Raw genomic sequence first — 20,939 nt, forward strand, 5'->3', positions numbered from 1 at the left:
TGGGGGGCAGGGCCAGCCTGAGTGAGGGGTCGTGGTGTTCTGCACTTTCCAACCAGGAATGTTTTAATAGTCAGTCTCCAAAAATTTGAACTGGAAAACCTAAAAGTAGGGTGCTCAGATTTCAGGCATCAGGTGCTATTAGCAGGATTTCTATCCCAATTAAACTTTAATTCTGAGCTCTCAACAGTCTGGACAAACTGCCCTTCACTATCTCCAAAATTTCTTACTCATCACTATCTCATTTTCCTCTGCTTCACTTCAAATCAAGATAACAAATGAAACCTTTAATTCTGATATTCCTCGCCACAAGGGAACAGCAAACCTCAATCAAAATAATTTCCCGCCAGAAGTCATGTCCAAATACTGTGAGACTGAGGACTATAGGGCTGACTATCTACATGTGCAATAACAGGCTCACGTTCTAGTGGTAGGCATCCAGGCGTCCTCCACAATCCCACAATCCTCTGGTCATATACTTCCGATTTTTCTAGTTCCTCCTTAAATGGTGTTTCCTTCAGTCGTGTTGCGACATCCAGGGTCTCTAGTTGGAGAGGATTTTTCTGTTCTTTGATGTTGATAGCTGTTTACTATTTGAAATCAGTGAAGTTTTGGGAGTACTGCCGCACACTCATGAAACCACCTCCATTCAATCCATGGCTGGTGCCGTCCCTGTTTGCAATGAGAAAGGTGCTGTGCTGAGCCTTTCTCCAATTGTATCTTTCTCTTCCTTCCCCAGCACACTCCAAACCTACTCCAGACTGACCACCCCAACCCAGCAGACCTTCAAGACCACCCCTGCTATTTCTTCGACTTTCCCCCATCAAACTCGTACCTTATCATGTTGCCTAGTAGCGCCCCTAGCTGCTCCCTTGGGGGCAGGGCCAGCCTGGGTGAGGGGCCATGGTGTTCTGGTCTCTGGTCATTCTGGTCGTTCCACCCTTTTGGTAGCTGGCCTTTTATTATCTACTAGAGGCCCGGTGCACGAATTTGTGCACGGGTGGGGTCCAGCCGGCCTGCCCCGATTGCAGCTGATCGGGCTGTGCCGGTAGTGGGGAGGGGACGTGGGAGGTTGGCTGGCTGGCCCTGCCCCCTGGTTGAACTCCCGGTAGAGGGGACAATTTGCATATTAGCCTTTTATTATATAAGGATACTAATAAAAGGGTATTATGCTGATTAGACTGGATAGACTGGATGTCTTCCAGACATCATTCTGGATGTCCCTCCTGACAAAGCTGGGGCCTGGGTGAAGCCACCCGGGGTCCCAGGTGCCTGCAGCCAGCCTGGGTGAAGCTGGCCCGGGTCCTGGGTGCTTACGGATAGCCAGAGGAGGAAAGCCTGGGTCCCTGGTGGAGGGGCCGAGGCAGAGGCAGTTAGGGGCAATCAGGCAGGCAGGCAGGCAGAGTGGTTAGGGGTGATCAGGCAGGCAAGCAGTTAGAAACCAGCAGTCCTGAATTGTGAGAGGGATGTCCCCCAGGGATCGGGCCTAAACCAGCAGTCGGCCATCTCCTGAGGGGTCCTAGATTGGTCCTGGATTGCAAGAGGGTGCTGGCGAGCTGAGGGACCCTCCCCTGGGCATGAATTTCATGCACCGGGCCTCTAATATAGGATAAAAGCCAAGTGACCAGAACGACCAGAATGACTGGAACAACCAGTCAGTAAGACATGCACTCTAGCTGACCAACCAGACTGATCGGGGGCAAGGCCAGCCAGCCAACCTCGTGCAGCCCCTCCCCCCATGAATTCGTGTACCAGGCCTCTAGTACATAAAATAATATTTTCTCTAAAACACATGATTTTTTTCAGTACCTACTCCACAGACAAATATATTGGGTAACTAGATTTGGGGAACAAAAGCTTCATTGTTACATTTTTGTTTCTGAAATCTAGTTGCCCAATATACTTGTGTATATAGATAACAAAATCCCCCATGGGGCAAATATTTTTGTCTTGTTTTTTAAACTGCTATATCTCCAGTACCTAGTATATAGTGCCTTGAGTATATTAGTCATTCAGTACATTTGTTGAGTGAATTATTGGGTGTATCTAGTAGAAGGAAACATGAGGTCATGATGAAAATGTAAACCACTATATATGCCTGCTTTCTAGTTCAAGTCTCAAAGATAAGCCTGATTTGCTTATGACTTAGAGAAAATGCCAGTTTGCATAGGGTATCTGATGGTTCTATTCATGCTCTTTACTCTGAGCACAAGGAGTCTCTCTCTCTCTTTTTCCTGTCAGGGTTCCCATACTGCTATCAAAACCCAGTTTAATAAGACTGCCTCTTATAGAGTTTTCACGATTAATCAGACTTGAATCTCCGTCCTGCTTTTCCTAGTGCATTCCCTATGAGTGATAGTCATTGACATGATGGAAGCATTAAGAAAACTTTATCTAAATTTATTGAAACTCTCCTTCTGCTCCTTCCTTCAGTAGTTACTTCTTGTGATATCCCACTCTCTATTGCCTCTCTTTCCTGGCCTGGTCTTTCCCGGGGTCTAAGATTTACTACTAACACTCTCCAATCCCTCCCTACTATAACCTTCTACTGTTAAATATCGGTTAAGACAATTTCTCAAGATAAGTTAAGTTGATAACTGACTCACAATCTTAGAACTTAACTCAAGAAATAGTTGATGCAAGGATACTGATCTGATCACCATGAGGCCTCCTTTCTGGAAAGTGCTCTGACAATAACCAGTGTTGTGAACTTGGGCTACTCAATCCCTCTGAGCTTCGTTTCTCACGTATAAAGTGTGAGGGTTGGTATAGGTTAGTGTTTCTATAAGTAAGTGCTATAACACTGGTCCAATAATATATTTTTCAAAAATATGTTCTGAGGTCACATTTGTTTGGAAATCGCTGTGTACTTTGTCACCTTCTTAACGGTTAGCAAGTTAAGGTTTTGACAAGTCCTGAATTAAGAAACTATTTTTCTTTACCTGATATTTACTTTTTTTTTTTTATGGGGAAAAGCTAACATGTTGGTAGTTCCATATAACTCTATGAAGGAGTCCCTAGTTGAACTTTCTGGGAATCTTGGCTGCAGTTTTATATTCCTTCATCTCCAATGTCAGCTGCTGTCAGTATAGAGATAAGTAGGTCAGGATTTTGGTCTTTCGGGCATCAAAGATCAAATTGGGCAGAGAGGAAAATCAGTGTTATAAGGGATGTCAATTTTAGACTAAAGGGTTTTTTTTTTTTGTTTTTTTTTTTTCAAATTATAATGGGCATGAGTATGGAGAAACAAGGTTTTCCCAGAGTAGGTAAGGAAGTGCCACAGGTGAAGTGTCATTTGAACTGAGCACTGAGGAGTGTTTGTAATAACTCACCAGGTGGAGAAAGTGGGAAAGGATATTCCAGGTAGAAGGAATGCCATGGCGCAGAGGGATAAAATACCAACGTGTGTTCTAGTCCTGTGACACACTTTTGTGGAGGCTGCCTGGGGAGAACAGAGCAGGACAAAGTTCAGGGAGATGTGTAGGGGTCTGCCTGCCATGTGCTTTCACTGTCACTCTGAGCCTGAAATTTATCCAGTAGGTAACAGGAAAGCATCCTTCGCTTGGTTTCTAATCAGGAAAATTACATGATCAGTAAGTATTTTACAAAGAGAATTATGGAAAGCAAAAGAGAAAATTCTAGAGTGCTGAGAGTAGAGAAGTAGGATCGGGAAACTAATTATGATACTATTGAAATGGTTCACGTAAGAGATGACAAAAGGCTGAGTAATGACAGTGGTGAATGAATGAGGTGGAAGAAACAGATTTTGGAGAAACTGTAGAAGCTCAACAGATTGTGTGAAATGATAGGATATGAGACAAGAAAGAAGATGGAATGTAAAATGATTCTATGGTATTTAGCTTGGGCAAATGTGTCTTCTCAAACTTACTGGGATAAGAATTTAGGGGAGTGAACTGTTTCATATAGATTTTTGAATTGGACTGGGGAATCTATTACATTGAGTACTTTTCCTTTAAAAACACATCCATTGATTTTTGTGTTTCAAAGTTCAATTATGATTTAAACTAAAGACTATAATTTTTTAAAGGAGATTCAGCACCTATAAAAAAATCTATTCCAAACTGAAATTTGGTAGACACTCAATTACATGGTTGTCAACAAAACAGCATTTTAACCTATACTGCATGTTTCTTTTGATAAATAAAAACCAAAACCATTTGGTTTTTCATTCAGTTAAAAACTCTCTCTTCGTTTAGCCATGGATAATCCTAAATGTACTGATATCTCAATAGCAATTTCAAAATAATTTCCATTTTCTAGGAGGAAACAGCACAGAACACCAATAATTTTAGTGTTTTAAATGTTAAGCAATACTTTTTAATATTAGTTCTAAATTTGGCTTTTGACACTAAATATTATTGCTACTAATACATGAAAAACATATTATGTTTATACTCAAGTACTGAGATTGTTTCAAAAGCATCTTTGTATGTCAGTAAAAGTTAGAAAAATATTCTTTTAACTCTTCACATTTTTTAGAAGTTCATGCTTGCTTATTGTATAGAACATAACAAAGATTTTAAAGAATTATTTTTTTCAAAAAACCTTTTGAAGTACAGGGTTCTTTTATTTCAGGGGTGGGGGCAGGGAATCCTTCTTTTTAGAGGCAGGATGTGGAGACTAGCATGACCCAAATTGTTTACACAAAAGCAGTCCACACCTCCCTAATTAGGTCAGAAAACTTTGCCTTTACCTGCAACAGCTGCCTTCTATTAGTACTGGAAACAAACTCTACAATCTATGGTCATTGAACTATGACCACCTTCTCTTTTTGAAAAAAAAAAAAAAAAAAAATTTTCTGTCCAAAAGACCCGGAATCCAGAAATTGAATTGTTGGTGAGGAACTGTGATAGACATAACTTATCAGTGTCCACCTTAAAAACAAGCTGACTTATCAGAATGGCTACACGTTATAAAATGAATGCAAGTACGGGAGTCAGAGAGTGACACCTGAAAATTTTTCTTTTCTTTTTACATCATAAAGAAATAAAGATAAAAATGGAATGTTCTTATGACAGGCAGGGCAGCCTCTCCCTCCCCACTTCACCCAAACTGCGCTGCATTTAAAGAAGCTCCATGAAATTGTTTCGAAATACATTGAGAAACTTTGGAAGGCAGGTACAAGCAATGGTTGTTACCACTATTCTGGAGTTAAGGATAAAAGGCTGCTATGTCTAAGCCTTCAGATCAGGCAGATTTCTGAATGCATGTTATTGCACCTGAAAGAAATTTTGCATTCTTGAGAAAATACAATGCAAAAATAAGTTGAGACGCAATGTCCCTTTATCTCAAAGCTGCAACGCAGCCTTATTTCCTTCCGTATAGTTAAACTAGAGGGCAGGCAAGTCAGGTTGTGGTTTCTGAAATCTAACAACCTAGTATCACTGTGCCATTCTCTCCCGGGTTCAGTGCCACTCCCTTAACTTGATATCTGTTTACTTTAGAGGAGGCAGTTTTTGAAAAAGGACCATAAATATCCTGGCCTGATGCCCCAGAGCCATGACAAGCAAAAGAACATACTCGCCTAGAGATAGCCCTTGAGATATTTAAATGTGTGGGTTAATTTTTTATCCACTTTAATAACTAGATTACCCCCCCCCCCTCCTCTGCCCCCCTCACTTCTTTGCTTTCTATTTCTGCTCTGAAGCCGCGGGCACAGAATTCTCCACAGGCAAATTACTCCTGAGCACATTGCCGGACTATCCTATAACGAACAGCTAAATTCTCAGCATCTGATTCCTGATCCTTTTCCGACATGGCAGGTGTGAATAACTGTCTAAAATATTCTATGTTTGTCTTCAACTTCTTGTTCTGGGTAAGTGTTTTTCTTTTAATTATCAATTTTATGCAACAAAGGGGATCTTGATATAAATATCATAAACGAGAGCAGGCTCTGTACTAGAGAAATAGGAAGAGGAAAATGTATTTTCCATTTACTTGTTTAGATTTGTTTGTTCTTTCTTTGGTTATTTCAGTAATTGAAAAGGAGCCAATGACTCAAGAAAATGCACCTCAGGATCTGTGAGGATAAACATTTTATAAATGTTTTGATATTGTTGCAAAACAATCACAGAGGAAAGAAATACCCCTTAATTAAAGGCTAATTATTCTTAGTTGTGTATCATGCAGGCCTCCCTGGTGTTAGGACCCAGTGGGAAAATTCTGATCTGATTCCATCTGGATGGAGCCCAAGCCCCTGAATCGTAACCTTTACATCTGGGGCTGTAGCAGGTGGATGGTGGGATGTCAGAAGATAAAGGCCTGCGAAAAGGATTATTTTCAGAAACCCGCAGAAGAAACAATGGGTCATAAAGAACTTGAGAAGGAAACAATAAAAGTATTCAATCGTGAAAAGGTGAAACTAAGCAACTCGGTTAGTATCAGCAATTTAAAGTTAGGATTTTGATGCGTCATCACCCCACCTTTTAATCAACAAGTTTAGTATTTTAGCAAGTTCTTATGTTTCCCTTAAAAGTCTATTGACATGAGACATAGCAAATAAATTGATAAGTGAAATCTAACATTGGAAAATGGAAAAATAAGGTATGGAAAGGCAATAAGGTAAAGGGCAGGCAGGGATGTAGGAAAACTGACATTACTTTTAGTATAGATGGCACAATTTTAGACTGTTCAAAAGAAAAAATCATTTTGTGTACTGATTTAAAAACTGGCTAATGCAGTATAAGCAGAAGAGAGTTGTGGTTTTGTTTTCTACCTGGTTACCTGTAGTAAACAGGCAGCTGGTAAATTTAAATATTGGTAAATTTCTGTTCTATTAAACTAATGATGTACTTAATTAAACAATAACTATGAGAATACAGTCTTATTGTACAGACTGACTTTCCATTCAATGTCCAGTAGCCACAATGAGTACAGATGATACATAGGTGAAGTGAGTGAGCATATAAATAGGTACAATAAAATAAAGAAGGTTTGTTCTTTGTACTTTCTCTTTTCTCTAGAAAAATGGGCCGCCTTTGTAAATAGTAAATGAAGCTCATGAATATATGCTGGTTTTTTTAAGTTAGTCCTGATAAATTTCTTCCCTTGGATATTTAAAATTGATTGGATATTCAAATGTACATTGAGAGTAGAATGTAAACAAAGAAATGGCTGGCTTTGTTTTGAGCTTTAATTAGAGAGAATTTGAAACATCCACATAACAGGACAGGGGTAATCAACACCATCATCTAACCCCAATAGCCATGAAACCATTGTCAATCTTTTCCTGCACATAGTCTCATCCAACTTCCCCAGCCCATATTATTTTGAAGCACACTTTGGATATAGCATTTCATCTACAAATACTTTAGTATATATCTCTAAAGGATAATTCTTTTAAAAAATGTAACCACAATGTCATTATCACACTAAAAACATCAAAAATTTCTTAACTGATTATCAAATATCCATCCAGGGTTCAAATTTTCCATTGCTTGTAAATGTCCCTGTTTGAATCAGAATCCAGATAAGGCCCATACATTGTGCCCACACACTGATACATCCTTTACATCCATTTTCACATTTAGATTATCCCTCCATCTTTATTTATTTATTTTTTTCTCCTTGAAATTTATGTACTGCTGTGTGTTGTCTTGTCACAGTTTTCACGATCTGGATTTTGCTATTTTCATACCCACAGTGTATATAGATTAACATGTTCCCCATTCTCTGTATTTACTCTAATTTAATAGTCACATCTGGCAACTTGAAAAGATTCAGGTTATTCCTTTTGTCAGATATAACTACTTTATAAGTGATACTGCAGTTTTTCATCAGGAGGCACATAATGTCTGACCATGTTACTTTTGATAATGTTAGTAGCCACTGTTGCTCAAGAACCTAAATCCTTAGTTCTGTAAGAGTTTCAAATGAGTGATATTACATTTCTATTATTTTTGTTTTATTTATTAGCAATAATGTTTTCCATGAAGAGAAATGTATCATTGACTCATCGGTTCCCAGTTTTTATTTTAAAAAAGCAGCACAAATGTTTCTTACTCTTCACCCAGCAGATTTCAAAATGATGAGTTAAGTTTTTGGTATCAGACAACAGTGATTAATTAGCCTATGAAGTAATACATTTAAATACCATCAGAGTTCTCATCCTCATTGATGTATAATTTATTCCATCTTTGGCCAGTGGGAGCATCCTTAAAAGTTGTCTCCTGAGTTCTTTTACCATGATCCTTAGAACTTTGATAACTTCTTCACTATTAGGTATGACAAGATATTTCAGGCTCACTTCCCTATTTCCTGCCCCAGCCTGGACTCAGCTATTTTTCCAAGAAATCCTGATACCCATTTTTTAAAAAAACTGTAACCATTGTCTTTTCATGATACAGAATGCGTCTCATTTAAACAAACCAAAATATGAATATGCCAATAAGTGCATGGCTCCTATTTTAATAACATGTCCCAAAGTACTCAAACCAGTAGCAATCCTCATTATGACATTATAAAACAGTGGAAATATATCGCTGTTGTAAAAATACAGCATACAAAGTGAATACATCAGAGGTCAGAATAAATAGGTAAGCAGGAATTTGGAATAAATCCAAATTTTAAACTACTATGGTAAAGACAGTGTAAGAAATGGATATGCCATAGGTTCAGCAGGATACATTTAAGAGCAGAGTTCAAAGTGAGTTGGAGACATCTGTACCATGCTGTTACTTGACATTACTGTTGCTTTCCTGGGGTGCTCTGATTATTTTATGGGTACCATTATTTCTTTGTTTTTCCGATAATGAAGACAAAGTCTGATGCTGTAGATTTCAGTTAGACATTACTAACTTCCCTGGGCTAAAGGCCTTGTTCTTACCACCAGCAGAATGCTGAGATCTACAGTCTGTATATGAGCATCTTGAAATGGAGGCTTTGGGTGAGCAACAGTTATAAAGACCAATGATAACTTCTCAGCCTCCAGGCAACATGTTTTCATTCAAAATCTAGACAGCAGGAGCAGTCTCTGAGGTTAGCGAGCCATTCCTATTTCTATTCTTCTCTCTACCCACAACCCAGAGTTCTCAGCTGGAATTTTACTGTCCTTCATAGGAAATTAGCAATTTGTCACATTCCCAATGTTTACTTACACAAAATTTCAAGGGTCCCACTGATGTGGTTTTCGTATAGATATCCAGGGCCTTATGTTTTTAAATGCATTCTTTCTGGTGTAACTTGTGAAACGAAGCCTTTGCAAAGTAGGGCCAGATGTTGAAATATCTGTAAGATATGCATATGGTCACTTAAGTTAAACATACCGGCTTCTTTTGTGTGAGAACTTGAGATATGCCACACAAATATGCCGTGATTTCCATTTGTTAGAATTAGTAATTGAAGGAAAACATGTGTAAGTGAATATCGCTTCTAATCGCTCATGCTAGAGGGTGGTGTGCGTTACAGTGACTTGCAAATGCTATAAATGATAGGTAAATGATAGGTACAAAACCTATTTCTTTAGTCTTGTCAAAACAGATGAACTGCCCACATTTTCTCATGCTCCTCTCAGATGAGTCAGGCTTGGGAGTACTGTAGATGCTTCGGGTGTCTCAGGAGTCTGGGGAAGCATGGAGCACAGGGCCTTGGACCCATGGGTGCAGAGGAGCCATTGCCAGTGGCGGAGAGCCATGGAGAGGCCAGCCCTGTATGAAGGAAAGCAGAGTGAAGGATCATTACCAATGGCAAATGAGGTGAGGTAAGAAGGAGGAGCTAAGGTGTAAAGCCAAATGGATCAGCAAGTGAGGGAAGCCCATGCATGAAGCAGTTTGAAGAGAGCAGAGGGGAGCTAGAGTTTGGAGAGTGTCCAGAAACCAGCATTTTGATGTTCATCATTGTATTTTATGTGGTGCCTGGGTCTCTAGATTAGATGTTCTGAGAGCAATTAAAAGAGTTGATGCAGAGCAGACATAACTAGGAGATAGGCTGTATTAGAAAATAGGACACAATTATATTTCATTCTGTCAGCTGATAAATTCCCTCGAGATAAAGATTTGACCATGGCAGAAATATGTGAGCTTTGTAAATAAAGCATTTGTCTGCCAGTATGCAATCAGTGTGGAACTAACAGTGACAAAGGGCACGGGAGCTCAGTGGTTGAGAGCTCAGGCTAACCTCAGCTGCTTCCTCACCGGCTGTGTGACGGGGAAGTTAGTTAACTTGTCTGTGCCTTACTGTTCCTCATCTGTAACATGGGGGTAGTAGTGGTATCTACCTCATGGGGTTGTTGTGAGATTAAGTGACTTAATTTCTATAAAGAACTCAGAATAACACTACATAAATGTTTAAAAAACAAACACTTCAGCCAACGTTGTATAGGCATTTTAAAAAGATATATTTTTATTGATTTCAGAGAGGAAGGGAGAGGGAGAGGGATAGAGAGAGAAACATCAATGATGAGAGAGACTTATTCATCAGCTGCCTCCTGCACACTCCCTACTGGGGATCGAGCCCACAATCCAGGTACATGTCCTGACCGGGAATCAAACCATGACCTCCTGGTTCATAGGTCAGTGCTCACCCACTGAACCACACCGGCTGGGGTATATAGGCATTTCTACGAGACAAAAATATAAAACCATTGTGCACCGTGATGAATACATTACAGTGTTGGATTTTCAAACAGAGGAGGAAGTAAAATGTCATAAGGCAGAAATTCTTCTATCATAAATTAAGGGAATGGAAAGAAAGCATGTTTTGTAAACAGACAGACAGATTCAACTCCTGAATTCACCCATATCACTTTGTGGCCTGGAACGTGTTCCCTGACTTTTCTGTTCCCTGGTCTCTGCACTTGTAAAATGAGGGTGATAATTTTCTTTTTCAGGATTCACTGAGATGTTTTATGAATGCCTATAACCAAGGATTGACATACAATTATAGTTCAGTTAATGGTATTTTCCCCAAGTCCAACCATCATACTGCTTTTTAATTTAAAAGTATTGGAATCTGGTGTGATAGTATTTTATATATGACTAAAGGCCCGGTGTACAAAAATTTGTGCACTCGGGAGGGAGGGGGCGGGTCCCTCAGCCCGGCCTGTGCCCTCTCGAAGTCTGGGACCCCTCGGGAGATAACGCCCTGTTGGCTTAGGCCTGCTCCCGGGTGGCAGAGGGCAGGCCCAATCCCTAGGTGCAGCCCCTGGTCGGGCTCAGAGCAGGGCCGACTGGGGAGTTGGGGCACCGCCCCCTGTCATGCACAGAGCAGGGAGATTGGGAGGTTGTGATGCCACCCTCAGTCACATTCAGGGTAGGGCCGATTGGGGGGTTGGGGCACCGTCCCCTGTCACACTCAAGGCAGGGTCGATGGGGAGGTTGCAGCGCCACCCCCTGTCATGCACAGAGCAGGGCCAATCAGGGGGTTGGGGCACTGCCCCCTGTCACTCACAGAGCAGGGCCCATCAGGGGGTTGGGGTGCCGTACCCTGTCACGCACAGAGCAGGGCCAATCAGGGGGTTGGGGCGCTGCCCCCGTCACTCACAGAGCAGTGCCAATCAGGGGGTGGGGCACCGCTCTCTATCACCCACAGAGCAGGGCTGATCAGGGGGTTGGGGCGCCGCCACTCTCACACTCAGGGCAGGGCCGATGGGGAGGTTATGGCTCTACCCCATCACACACAGAGCAGGGCCCGTGGCGGGGGGGGGGGGGGGGGGGGGTTTGGGGAGCTCCCCCCTATCAGGCACAGAGCAGGGCTGATCAGGGGGTTGGGGCGCCGCACCCTGTCACGAACAGAGCAGGGTGGATAGGGAGGTTGTGGCCCTGCCCCCTGTCACACACAGAGCCACAGGGCAATCAGGGGGTTTGGATGCTGCCCCCTGTCACGCTTATCCCGGTGCCGGGAGGCCTCATGGCTCCGCTGATCCTTTTACTATTTAGGGTAGAGGTCTGGTGCATGGGTGGGGCTGGCTGGTTTGCCCTTAAGGGTGTCCTGGATCAGGGTGGGGGTCCCCACTGGGGTGCCGGGCCAGTCTGGGTGAGGGGCTGAGGGCTGTTTTCAGGCTGGGGGTGACTGAAGCTCCCAACTGCTCCTTTATTTTATTTATTTATTTTTAATTCTGGGCCAGCTTTAGCTTGAGGCTTGGCTCCAGCTCTTAGGCCTCCGCTGCTGAAAGTAGGTTTCTGGCCTTTGCATACAATGTTGCGATTCTGCTGGCTGAAGTCCGGCGGTATTTGTTACAATGTTTGAAACTGCAGGCTCAGAGGCCTGCAATGGCAGGCGGGGAACGTTGGTTTCCTCTGTCACTGAGGCAACCAAGCCTCATGTTAGTTTCAAGCTGCCTGGCTGCCCGCCGCCATCTTGGCTGACAGTTAATTTGCATATCTCGCTGATTAGCCAATGAAAAGGGTAGCGGTCATACGCCAATTACCATGTTTCTCTTTTATTAGTGTAGATGGTCTTTGAATATAATTTTATCCCTCCTCTGATTCTCCTCTAGCCTCATAGTGCAAGAAATCTGTATAATCTTATAGCTAGAGGAATATGCTCACCCTAAATTCAACCTCTATTTTGAGCACCCAAGACCACAATTTCCCTCCCCAAATGGCCCTGTTTCCAGGGTCTGCACAAACCCTTCTGCAGGGGTGATCAAGAGGGAGCTATTTGCCAGGAATGAGAACAAATTGTAAACAGAATTGGCTTGCAAGCTGAGCTATCCATACCCATTCCGTTATACCCCTTAGAATTTAAGACAGAGCTGGAAGTGAGGGATGGGGGCCTGGGCCACCTCCTTCTGCTAGTGAACTCTGAAAATTCTAAATCAAACCTTGTCCTTCAGGTCATTAAGTGGGTACATTTGCGATGGCAGAAAGATGGAACACATTTGATATATATTTATCACTTGCGTTATAACTTCTCAATATAGAGACCTGTGGCCTGTGGTCTGTTATTTGTATTCTTGCCCCAAGCCCTGCAAATGTACTTTGAAACAAAGTGCTAAAAGAATTCCTGAATGTGCATCGTTTCATCATTCAGAAACATTAGGATGCCAACCAAATGCTGAACATTCATCTCTCTTTATATATTTTGAAGTTGTGTGAATTTTAGTGATTTTAAGCTTCAGTTCAGGAAAGATAACCTGAAGTATGCTTACCCAGGACCTATTTGTGTCAGAAGGAGATGTGGTTGATTTCTTTCCCTTAAGTTTAGAGATATTTAAAGTTAGAATTTGCAGTAGTTATACGGGGTTCTTGGCTTACATCAGAGGTTTAGAAAATGCACATGAATGCAACCATAGAGACATGCCACTGTGTATTTCACACATATTAATAGGGAAGATAGAAAACCCAAAATGTCACTCGCAGTAGTAGAGCCTGCTAAGAATCAAAGGTTTTAATTTACTCCCTTGGTTTAGAGCGTCAGAAAATTCAATATTATCTGACGGCTGGGGGCCATCTCTGTAATAAGTCAGAGTGGCATTAGGCCATACCTGCAGAGAAAATGCACAGCAACCTCCCTCCAACAGCAGATCTGAGAATTAACATCTCCACTGTTGTTAGAGAGTGAGGCAAATTAATAAGAAATTAGAACAGGTTCAATAAAGAATGAATAAGGGCTGGCCGACATGGCTCAGTGGTTGAGTGTTGACCTAGGAACCAGGAGGTCATGGTTCGATTTCTGGTCAGGGTACATGCCCGGGTGCATGCGTGCTCAGTCCCCAGTGGAGGGCATGCAGGAGGCAGCCAATCAATGATTCCCTCTCATCATTGATGTTTCTGTCTTTCTCACTCTCCCTTCCTCTCTAAAATCAATAAAAACAATTTTTTAAAATAAAAATATAGTGAATAAGGGAAAACCAACATAAGTGCTGATAAAAAACAAAAACAAAAACCCATTGAACCAGTGAAAGGGAATGTCACTCTGAAGCCTTAGAGGACAAGTGCACACCCCTGAAAAAAACTCTCCAGCATCCTGAAAAAATATCAGGAAATTGGTATCCACATGCAATGCAAGAAATAACCCCCCATGAAATGGTGGCTGGAGGTCATAAGAGAAGATAAAGTTAACTGGGAAACCATAGGATGAGATGAACAGGGAAATGGGTAAAATAAAGAAGTACTTTGAGTAAGCCAGAAACACAATGATAGAATTAAAATCCACTCCAGAAATCACATTACATGGAGACAGTAAAATAGAGTCCCAAATTGAGAGGCTCTGCCAGAGGAGAATCAAAAAGAGGTAAATGATGGGAAAGGAGATGAGAGAGCGAGAGAACAGAGAACAGAACAACGATCGATTATATCAATTATATCAACAATCAATTATAAAAATTCTCATGAGCAATGATTTCACAGGCTATATTATCTTACTACAATGCAATTGAACTAGACGTTTGAGTCATGGTTAATAAAAGAGGAAGCTTGAAAATTCACAACAGGAGCGCTGTCCCAAAATGTTAGGACTGTACTCATGATCTCTTGTGCTCTGGGTTATTGTATAAACAAACGCTGTAGTTCTCCACAGTATCCATTCGGATATTTTCTTATTCATCTGTGACCTCTCAGGAGCAGCATAAGATGTCCCTTAAGTTTATCTTAAAAGTGTCTATTTTGGATCAATAATGACATAGCTCATAATATATACTCTTCCTCTTAGCACAGCACCATGCACTTCTTCCATTTCTGACATTCTTTTTTTAATATATTTTATTGATTTTTTACAGAGAGGAAGGGAGAGAGATAGAGAGTTAGAAACATCGATGGGAGAGAAACATCGATCAGCCGCCTCCTGCACATCTCCCACTGGGGATGTGCCCGCAACCCAGGTACATGCCCTTGACCGGAATCGAACCTGGTACCCCTCAGTCCGCAGGTTGACCCTCTATCCACTGAGCCAAACCGGTTTCGGCAATTTCTGACATTCTTCAAAAACACTTTGATAATCACCCAAATTAAAAGATAGGATTGAGAGAGAGTGAGTAAGGATGGTTGGAGGACACATTATCTGAGAAGAGGACAAAGGGGCTTGTTCTATACCATTTGTTTGTGCTCTGGACGTTGCTTCCCATTTTCTTCCTGCCCTGTATTAGTGGGCTTGGGCTGCCATAACAAGATAGTATAGAGTTGGTAGGTTAAACAACAGATTTTTTTTTTCTCACAGTTCTGGAGGCTGGGAGTCTAAGATCACGTTTAAGATCTAATTTGGTTTCTGGTGAAGCCTCTCTTCCCAGCTTGCAAATGGCTGCCTTCTTTTGTGTTCTTATATGGCCTCTCCTCCCTCCATGTGTACAGAGAAAAAGAAAGATTTCTCTCTCTCCCGCTTGTTACAAGGTCACCAATCATACAGGATTAGGATCTCGCCCTTATGGTCTCATTTAACCTTAATTACCTCCTAAAAGCTCTACCTCAACATACAGTCACGTTGTGAGTTAGGACTTCCAACATCCCAATATAATTTAGTCCACAGCATGCTCATAAGCAAACCAAAATTACCTCATTTCTTAGCATGCTGGCTCAGACCAACAGCATCCTAATTCCATAAAAAGAAAGATGTCCTGCCCTGGCCAGTGTGGCTCAGTTGGTTGAGCATTGGCCTATGTACCGGCCCGGTGTGATTTCCAGACAGGGCACATACCCAGGTTGCAAGTTTGACTCCTGGTTGGGGTAATTGTGGGAGGCAGGGGATTGATGTTTCTCTTTTGCATCAATATTTCTCTCTCTATTTCTCTCTTCCTCTCTCTCTGTCTAAAAACAAATTCATAAAAAATATTTTGAAAAAGAAAGATGTCCCATGAGAGCCGAGTGACACTGCAATAACTCATTGGGGGTTGGGATGGGAGTGGAAGTAAACCTAGTCAGTTCTGTAGTTCAGCTAACCTGGGGGCCCCACATAACCCATTTCCTTTTATAGTCTTATCAACAGAAAGGACAGAGCTAGACATTTTTTTCTTAATTTATATTCCCAATTATTTAAAACATTATAAAAAGACTCGTGGCCCGGTGCACATTGAATTCATGCACATTAAAAGGGAATTAATTAGAGAAAATATTTTAATACTGCTATTTGCCCTTTCTCTATAATAGAAGTGTCAGAGATGAAAGAAAATTAGTAAAATGTATATGAAAATCTTCCTGTCAGAGTTTGGGGTGCACTGCGGGACCCAGAGTCAAGTCCCTACCCACCTGCACACTCCTCAAAATTGCAGGAGACCCAGACCCGGCCGGACCCACCCCCATTGGGCGAGATCCAGACCTGGCTGGCCCCACCCCTGTCAAGCCCCACCAGGCGAGGGGCACAGTATCAGGTCCCCTGGCCCAGCGTCGGACAGGGGCTGCAGCCTCAGGTCCCCTGTCAAGCCCCGCTGGGTGGGGGGCTCAGCCTTAGGTCCCCTATCAAGCCCTGCCGGTGGGGGGCTCAGCCTTAGGTCCCCTATCAAGCCCTGCCGGGTGGGGGGCTCAACCTCAGATCCCCTGTCAAACCCTGCCGAGCAGGGGGCGCAGCCTCAGGTCCCTTGGCCTGACGCCAGGGCCGGGGCATGGCCTGAGGTCCCCAGTCAAGCCTCACTGGGCAGGGGGTGCAGCCTCAGGTCCCCCACTCCCCAGCCCAGCCTGGTGCTACGCAGCCTCAGGTCCGTGCTGATCACTCGTTACCGCTCGTTACAGGAACCCCGCCTCTGCTGTGGGCGCAGCCATCTTGTGACGGTGTTACGTGTGAGGGTCAATGTGCATACACCGCTTTGTTTTATTGGATTGGGAACAAACCTTCAAATACAAACTGGAAAAGAGTCCCAAGAACTATTCTTACCAATCTAAAAACAATTGGGATAAATTAGGCTGGTATCAATCCTGACACAGAATGATTGTTCTTGACAGAAAATCAATTTACTTTTAAAGTCATTTAACAGATTTATAAATGATTTCATGTTATTAAGACTCTGATTTTTACATATGAATTTCTTCAATAAGATGAGGATGATATATTTTGAGCATTTATTTCTTGTTTTTAATGATAATGTTTGAAGAAGGGATGGAAATGATAGTTTGGCCAACTTCAAAAACCCTAAGAATATTGATCTAATTGGGAAGATTGAAGTTGGGCAAAATATTCTTGACTTCTGAAATAATTGAATACTCTTTATTTTTATTTTTAAAAAGACTGTAATTTGTTAGAGCAGTTTTAAGCTCACAGCAAAATGAAGAAAGTACAGAGATTTCCCATGTACTCCTGGTCCCCACACATGCATAGCTTCCCCCATTATTGATATCGCTACAGTGGTACATTTGTTAACAATTGTTGAACCAACATTGACACATTATAATGGTCCAAAGACCATAGTTGACATTAGGGGTCACTCTTAGTCTTGTATAGGAGTTTGAACAAATGTATAATGACATTGACATATACCCATTATATTATTATACAGAGTATTGATTCACAGGCCTAAAATCTTCTGTGCTCTGCCCATTCATTTCATCCTCCCTCCAGCAATCCCTGATTTTTGTTGTTGTTAATCCCTACCTGAGGATATTTTTTCCCATTGATTTTTAGAGAGAGTGGACACGAAGGGAAGGAAGAAGGGGGAGAGAGAGAGAGAGAGAGAGAGAGAGAGAGAGAGAGAGAGAGATACAGTGATTGGTTGCCTCCTGCAACCCAGGTATGTGCCCTTGACCTGGAATCTAACCTCAGTATTCTTTTGATGTTCTAACCTTGGGCAACACTGCCAGGGCAATCCCTGATCTTTTTACTGACCCCATAGTTTTGCCTTTTTCCAAATGTCATATAGTTGGAATCATGCTGTATGTAGCATTTTCAGATTGGCTTTTTTCACCTAGTAATACGCATTTAAGCTTTCTCCATATTCTTTCATGGCTTGACAGCTCATTTATTTTTATTTTTATTTTTTATTTTTTTTTAAATATTTTTTTTATTGATTTCAGAGAGGAAGGGAGAGGGAGAGAGAATCATTGATCAGCTGCCTCCTGCATGCCCTCTAATGGGGATAGAGCCAGCAACCCAGGCATGTGCCCTTGACTGGAATCGAACCCAAGACTCTTCAGTCCGCAGGCCGGTGCTCTATCCACTGAGCAAAACCAGCTAGGATGCTCATTTCTTTTTAGCCCTGAGTAATATTCCATTGCCTGGATGTACATAAAGAAGAACATCTTGGTGGCTTTCAAGTTTTAGCAATTATGAATAAAGCTGCTATAAATATCCTTGAGCAGGTTTTTCAAATCCTTTGGATAAATACCAAAGAGCATTATTGCTGGATCACATGGTAAGAGTATATGTAGCTTGTGAGAAATTGCCAGATTGTCTTCCAAGATAGCTGTACCATTTTGCTTCCCATCAGCAATGAATGAGAAATCCTGTCACTCCGAATCCTTATCAGCTTTTGGGATGGTCAGTGTTCTGATTCTGGCCATTCTAGTAGGTGTGTAGTGGCATCTCATTGTTTTCCTATCCTTCCTTTAAATGTTAATGTAACAGGTAATTGCCAGTGGTTGAGAAGACTAAAAGTTATCATTTGAGGGGGAAATATGATTGATTTCAAAAGATTTTGGAATAATTTGATGTCTAAATACATTGAAAACGTGAACTTACAGATCACATAGAAACAAAAAAAAGGTAACGGTTTAAACAATCTTATACTCTTAGTCTCTTAGAATTCTTAAAGTTTTTTTTAATAGTGACATCAATAAATATCAGATAAGGATGATAATCATATCTATTTAGATAACTAATACTGTTTTCAATTAAATCTAAAAGATAGAGCAACTATTAAGACAATCAATGTAAGCCTTCCTACAAAAGAAGAAAAAGAAAGAAAATATCAGTGAACAAAGAAAATAACAAAAATCCAACTGCTATAAAATTACAGATAATACCAGAGAGTCTCATTATTATTTGACATAAATTCTTACAGACTTACTTATTAACAAAGAACTGCTAGCATGAGTATTTTATCTTCATCTGCAAATGAAATTAGAACTAGGTGAAACAGGGAGAGGAAAAAAGGAGGGTTCTCAGGCTCCAAAGAATGGTTTGTATTTTTACAGTGTGTGCCTATGAGATAATTAAATTGTACAACTGACTTGGTGACTGGATAAAGAGCGTTGGTTTTCCATTGCATTCCTTATTTTGTAGGAGTAGAAGCATGCAATAGAGACAGGATTGGATCAGCTGCAGTGCTGGATTTTCACGATATGACTGTGATCTGCTAAGGGTTCTAGTTTCTGTACCTGAAAAGAAGGGTTTGAACCTAGATGATTTTTGAATTCTTTTAGGGAACACAGATTCTCAGGTTATTCAGCTACTCATGGCACTCGCTATTCCTCATCAAAGCCCTTGACTCTACTTCCATAGCAAACTTAATGAAAAGCCATTGGAAATGAAACTGTTGCTTTGGAATTCCAGACATGTGGTCCAACTGTGCATGAAAGCAATGATACTTCAGGGTCCCTGGGCTTTGCGGGGACTCAGCCAGGTCTGTGTCAGAGCACCATAAGGTCAGAATAGTCTAGAAAGTCCTCCAAGGCCTGCTGTATTTGGTATGTTACCTAGTTTGTTCTCAACATCTCTATCTAATAATAGACCTTTGATTTTTTTTTTTTTTGAGACCACAACATAAATATCTTAAAAAAAAGGAAAAAAAAAAAAAAAAAAGACAGGGGTTTTCCTTACACGAAAGTAAAATGTGTTTCACATTTTATGTTTTGGCCTTGGTCCACATTAAATAATCTGGTAAAGTCATTTATGGAATTTAAGACTTTAAGTACTGTTCCTCATTGTTGCTCTTCTCCGAGTAATCTTTACTACCTAAAAGCTTATTTTAAAAGAGTTTATTTGGGTACAGAAAGTGCTATGAATGCTTGTTGCTTAACTACAAATTTTGTCAAATGTTCTACTTTTCTTTGTCTATCCAACTTCTTGTTTCTTGGATCTTGACTAATGTTTGGTAATTAGTCAGTTATTCTCCTTATTTTGGTCTAAGATAGCTTCTCAGAGACAATCTAGGGCCTAATAAGGATATTTTGTCTTTAAACTGTTGTGATTTATCTTTTGTAGGTTAAAATCTAGCAAAACCACCGAGTTAGGGTTGAAAAATGGAAAATCATCTTTCCCCCTGCCCCATATTGGAGATGATTTTTTGTCCTAGACCTATGACTGGACTGTAGATGGGAAACATTATTCTTATCAAACTTACCAATTACGGTGGATCATTTTAGCAGTTATCTGCATGGGAATATGCCCTATTTATGTCTTTTAGGGCTTAAAGGTATAATTAACAGACAGACTATTGTAACCAGATGCCTGGGGGCATATGGGATAAGAGTTGCAGTTTATCTTAGTTGTACTCTAATATATGTTTTTTTCTTTTCCTGCAGCTATGTGGCATCTTGATCCTGGCATTGGCAATATGGCTACGAGTAAGCAAATTTGAGCAAGAGGTAAATAAATAAATACAGACCTCTCCTATCCCTAAGTAGATCATTTTTCCTATAATGATGAGAGTAACGACTATAATAAATGTTTCCATAGCATTTTCCTTAACTGAGTCATATAATTATTTACATTGGTAAGTGATTTTTTAATATACTTAAATTTAATTAATCAAAAGTACTCACTATGTGCCTGTGTTGGGCATGGATCAGTTCTTCTGGAGAATGGAGGTGTTATTTATTCCAAAAATAGGAAGATCGCAAAGAAAGTGGAGGTGGGAAGGGGCCTGAGTGGAAGTTAGCCTTTTCCTTCATGTGCTTAAGGCCAGCCTGAAGTGTAGCTGGACGATAATGATCACCTTTCCTCCCCACCAGGAATGGTTTTTGTAGTATAAGGTATTGGCAATCATTTGGCTGATCCCAAGGTGGGGTGGTGGTCCAAAGGAAAGAAGGTAAGAAGTCCTCTTGGAGACTTTGAATCTGTGTTTTAAAGGCAGCAGTGTACAAAGATGGTTGGTAGTTACCTGTGGCCACTGGCAATGAGGGTAA

The 20,939-nt window shown here is 41.1% G+C and overlaps 1 protein-coding gene across 7 annotated transcripts in view; it reads left to right on the forward strand.

Annotated features, from left to right (window-relative positions):
* Nucleotides 1-20,939, forward strand: part of TSPAN8 (tetraspanin 8) — a 50,809-nt gene that overhangs the window by 11,461 nt on the left and 18,409 nt on the right. Inside the window, exons 2-4 of one of the 7 annotated variants that reach the window (XM_081084812.1) lie at nucleotides 5,666-5,833; nucleotides 6,247-6,391; nucleotides 20,337-20,399. In XM_081084812.1, the coding sequence (XP_080940938.1) occupies nucleotides 6,254-6,391; nucleotides 20,337-20,399 (201 nt within the window). In that variant the 5' untranslated portion in view covers nucleotides 5,666-5,833; nucleotides 6,247-6,253. Of the gene's footprint in view, nucleotides 1-5,398; nucleotides 5,571-5,665; nucleotides 5,834-6,147; nucleotides 6,392-9,481; nucleotides 9,711-20,336; nucleotides 20,400-20,939 lie in introns of those variants that run through there. The other 6 variants (XM_081084814.1, XM_081084815.1, XM_081084813.1 and 3 more) reach the window with 6 other exon arrangements.

Source organism: Myotis nattereri, assembly GCF_964212035.1.
Source record: "Myotis nattereri genome assembly, chromosome: 2".
NCBI classification, from domain to species: Eukaryota; Metazoa; Chordata; class Mammalia; order Chiroptera; family Vespertilionidae; genus Myotis; species Myotis nattereri.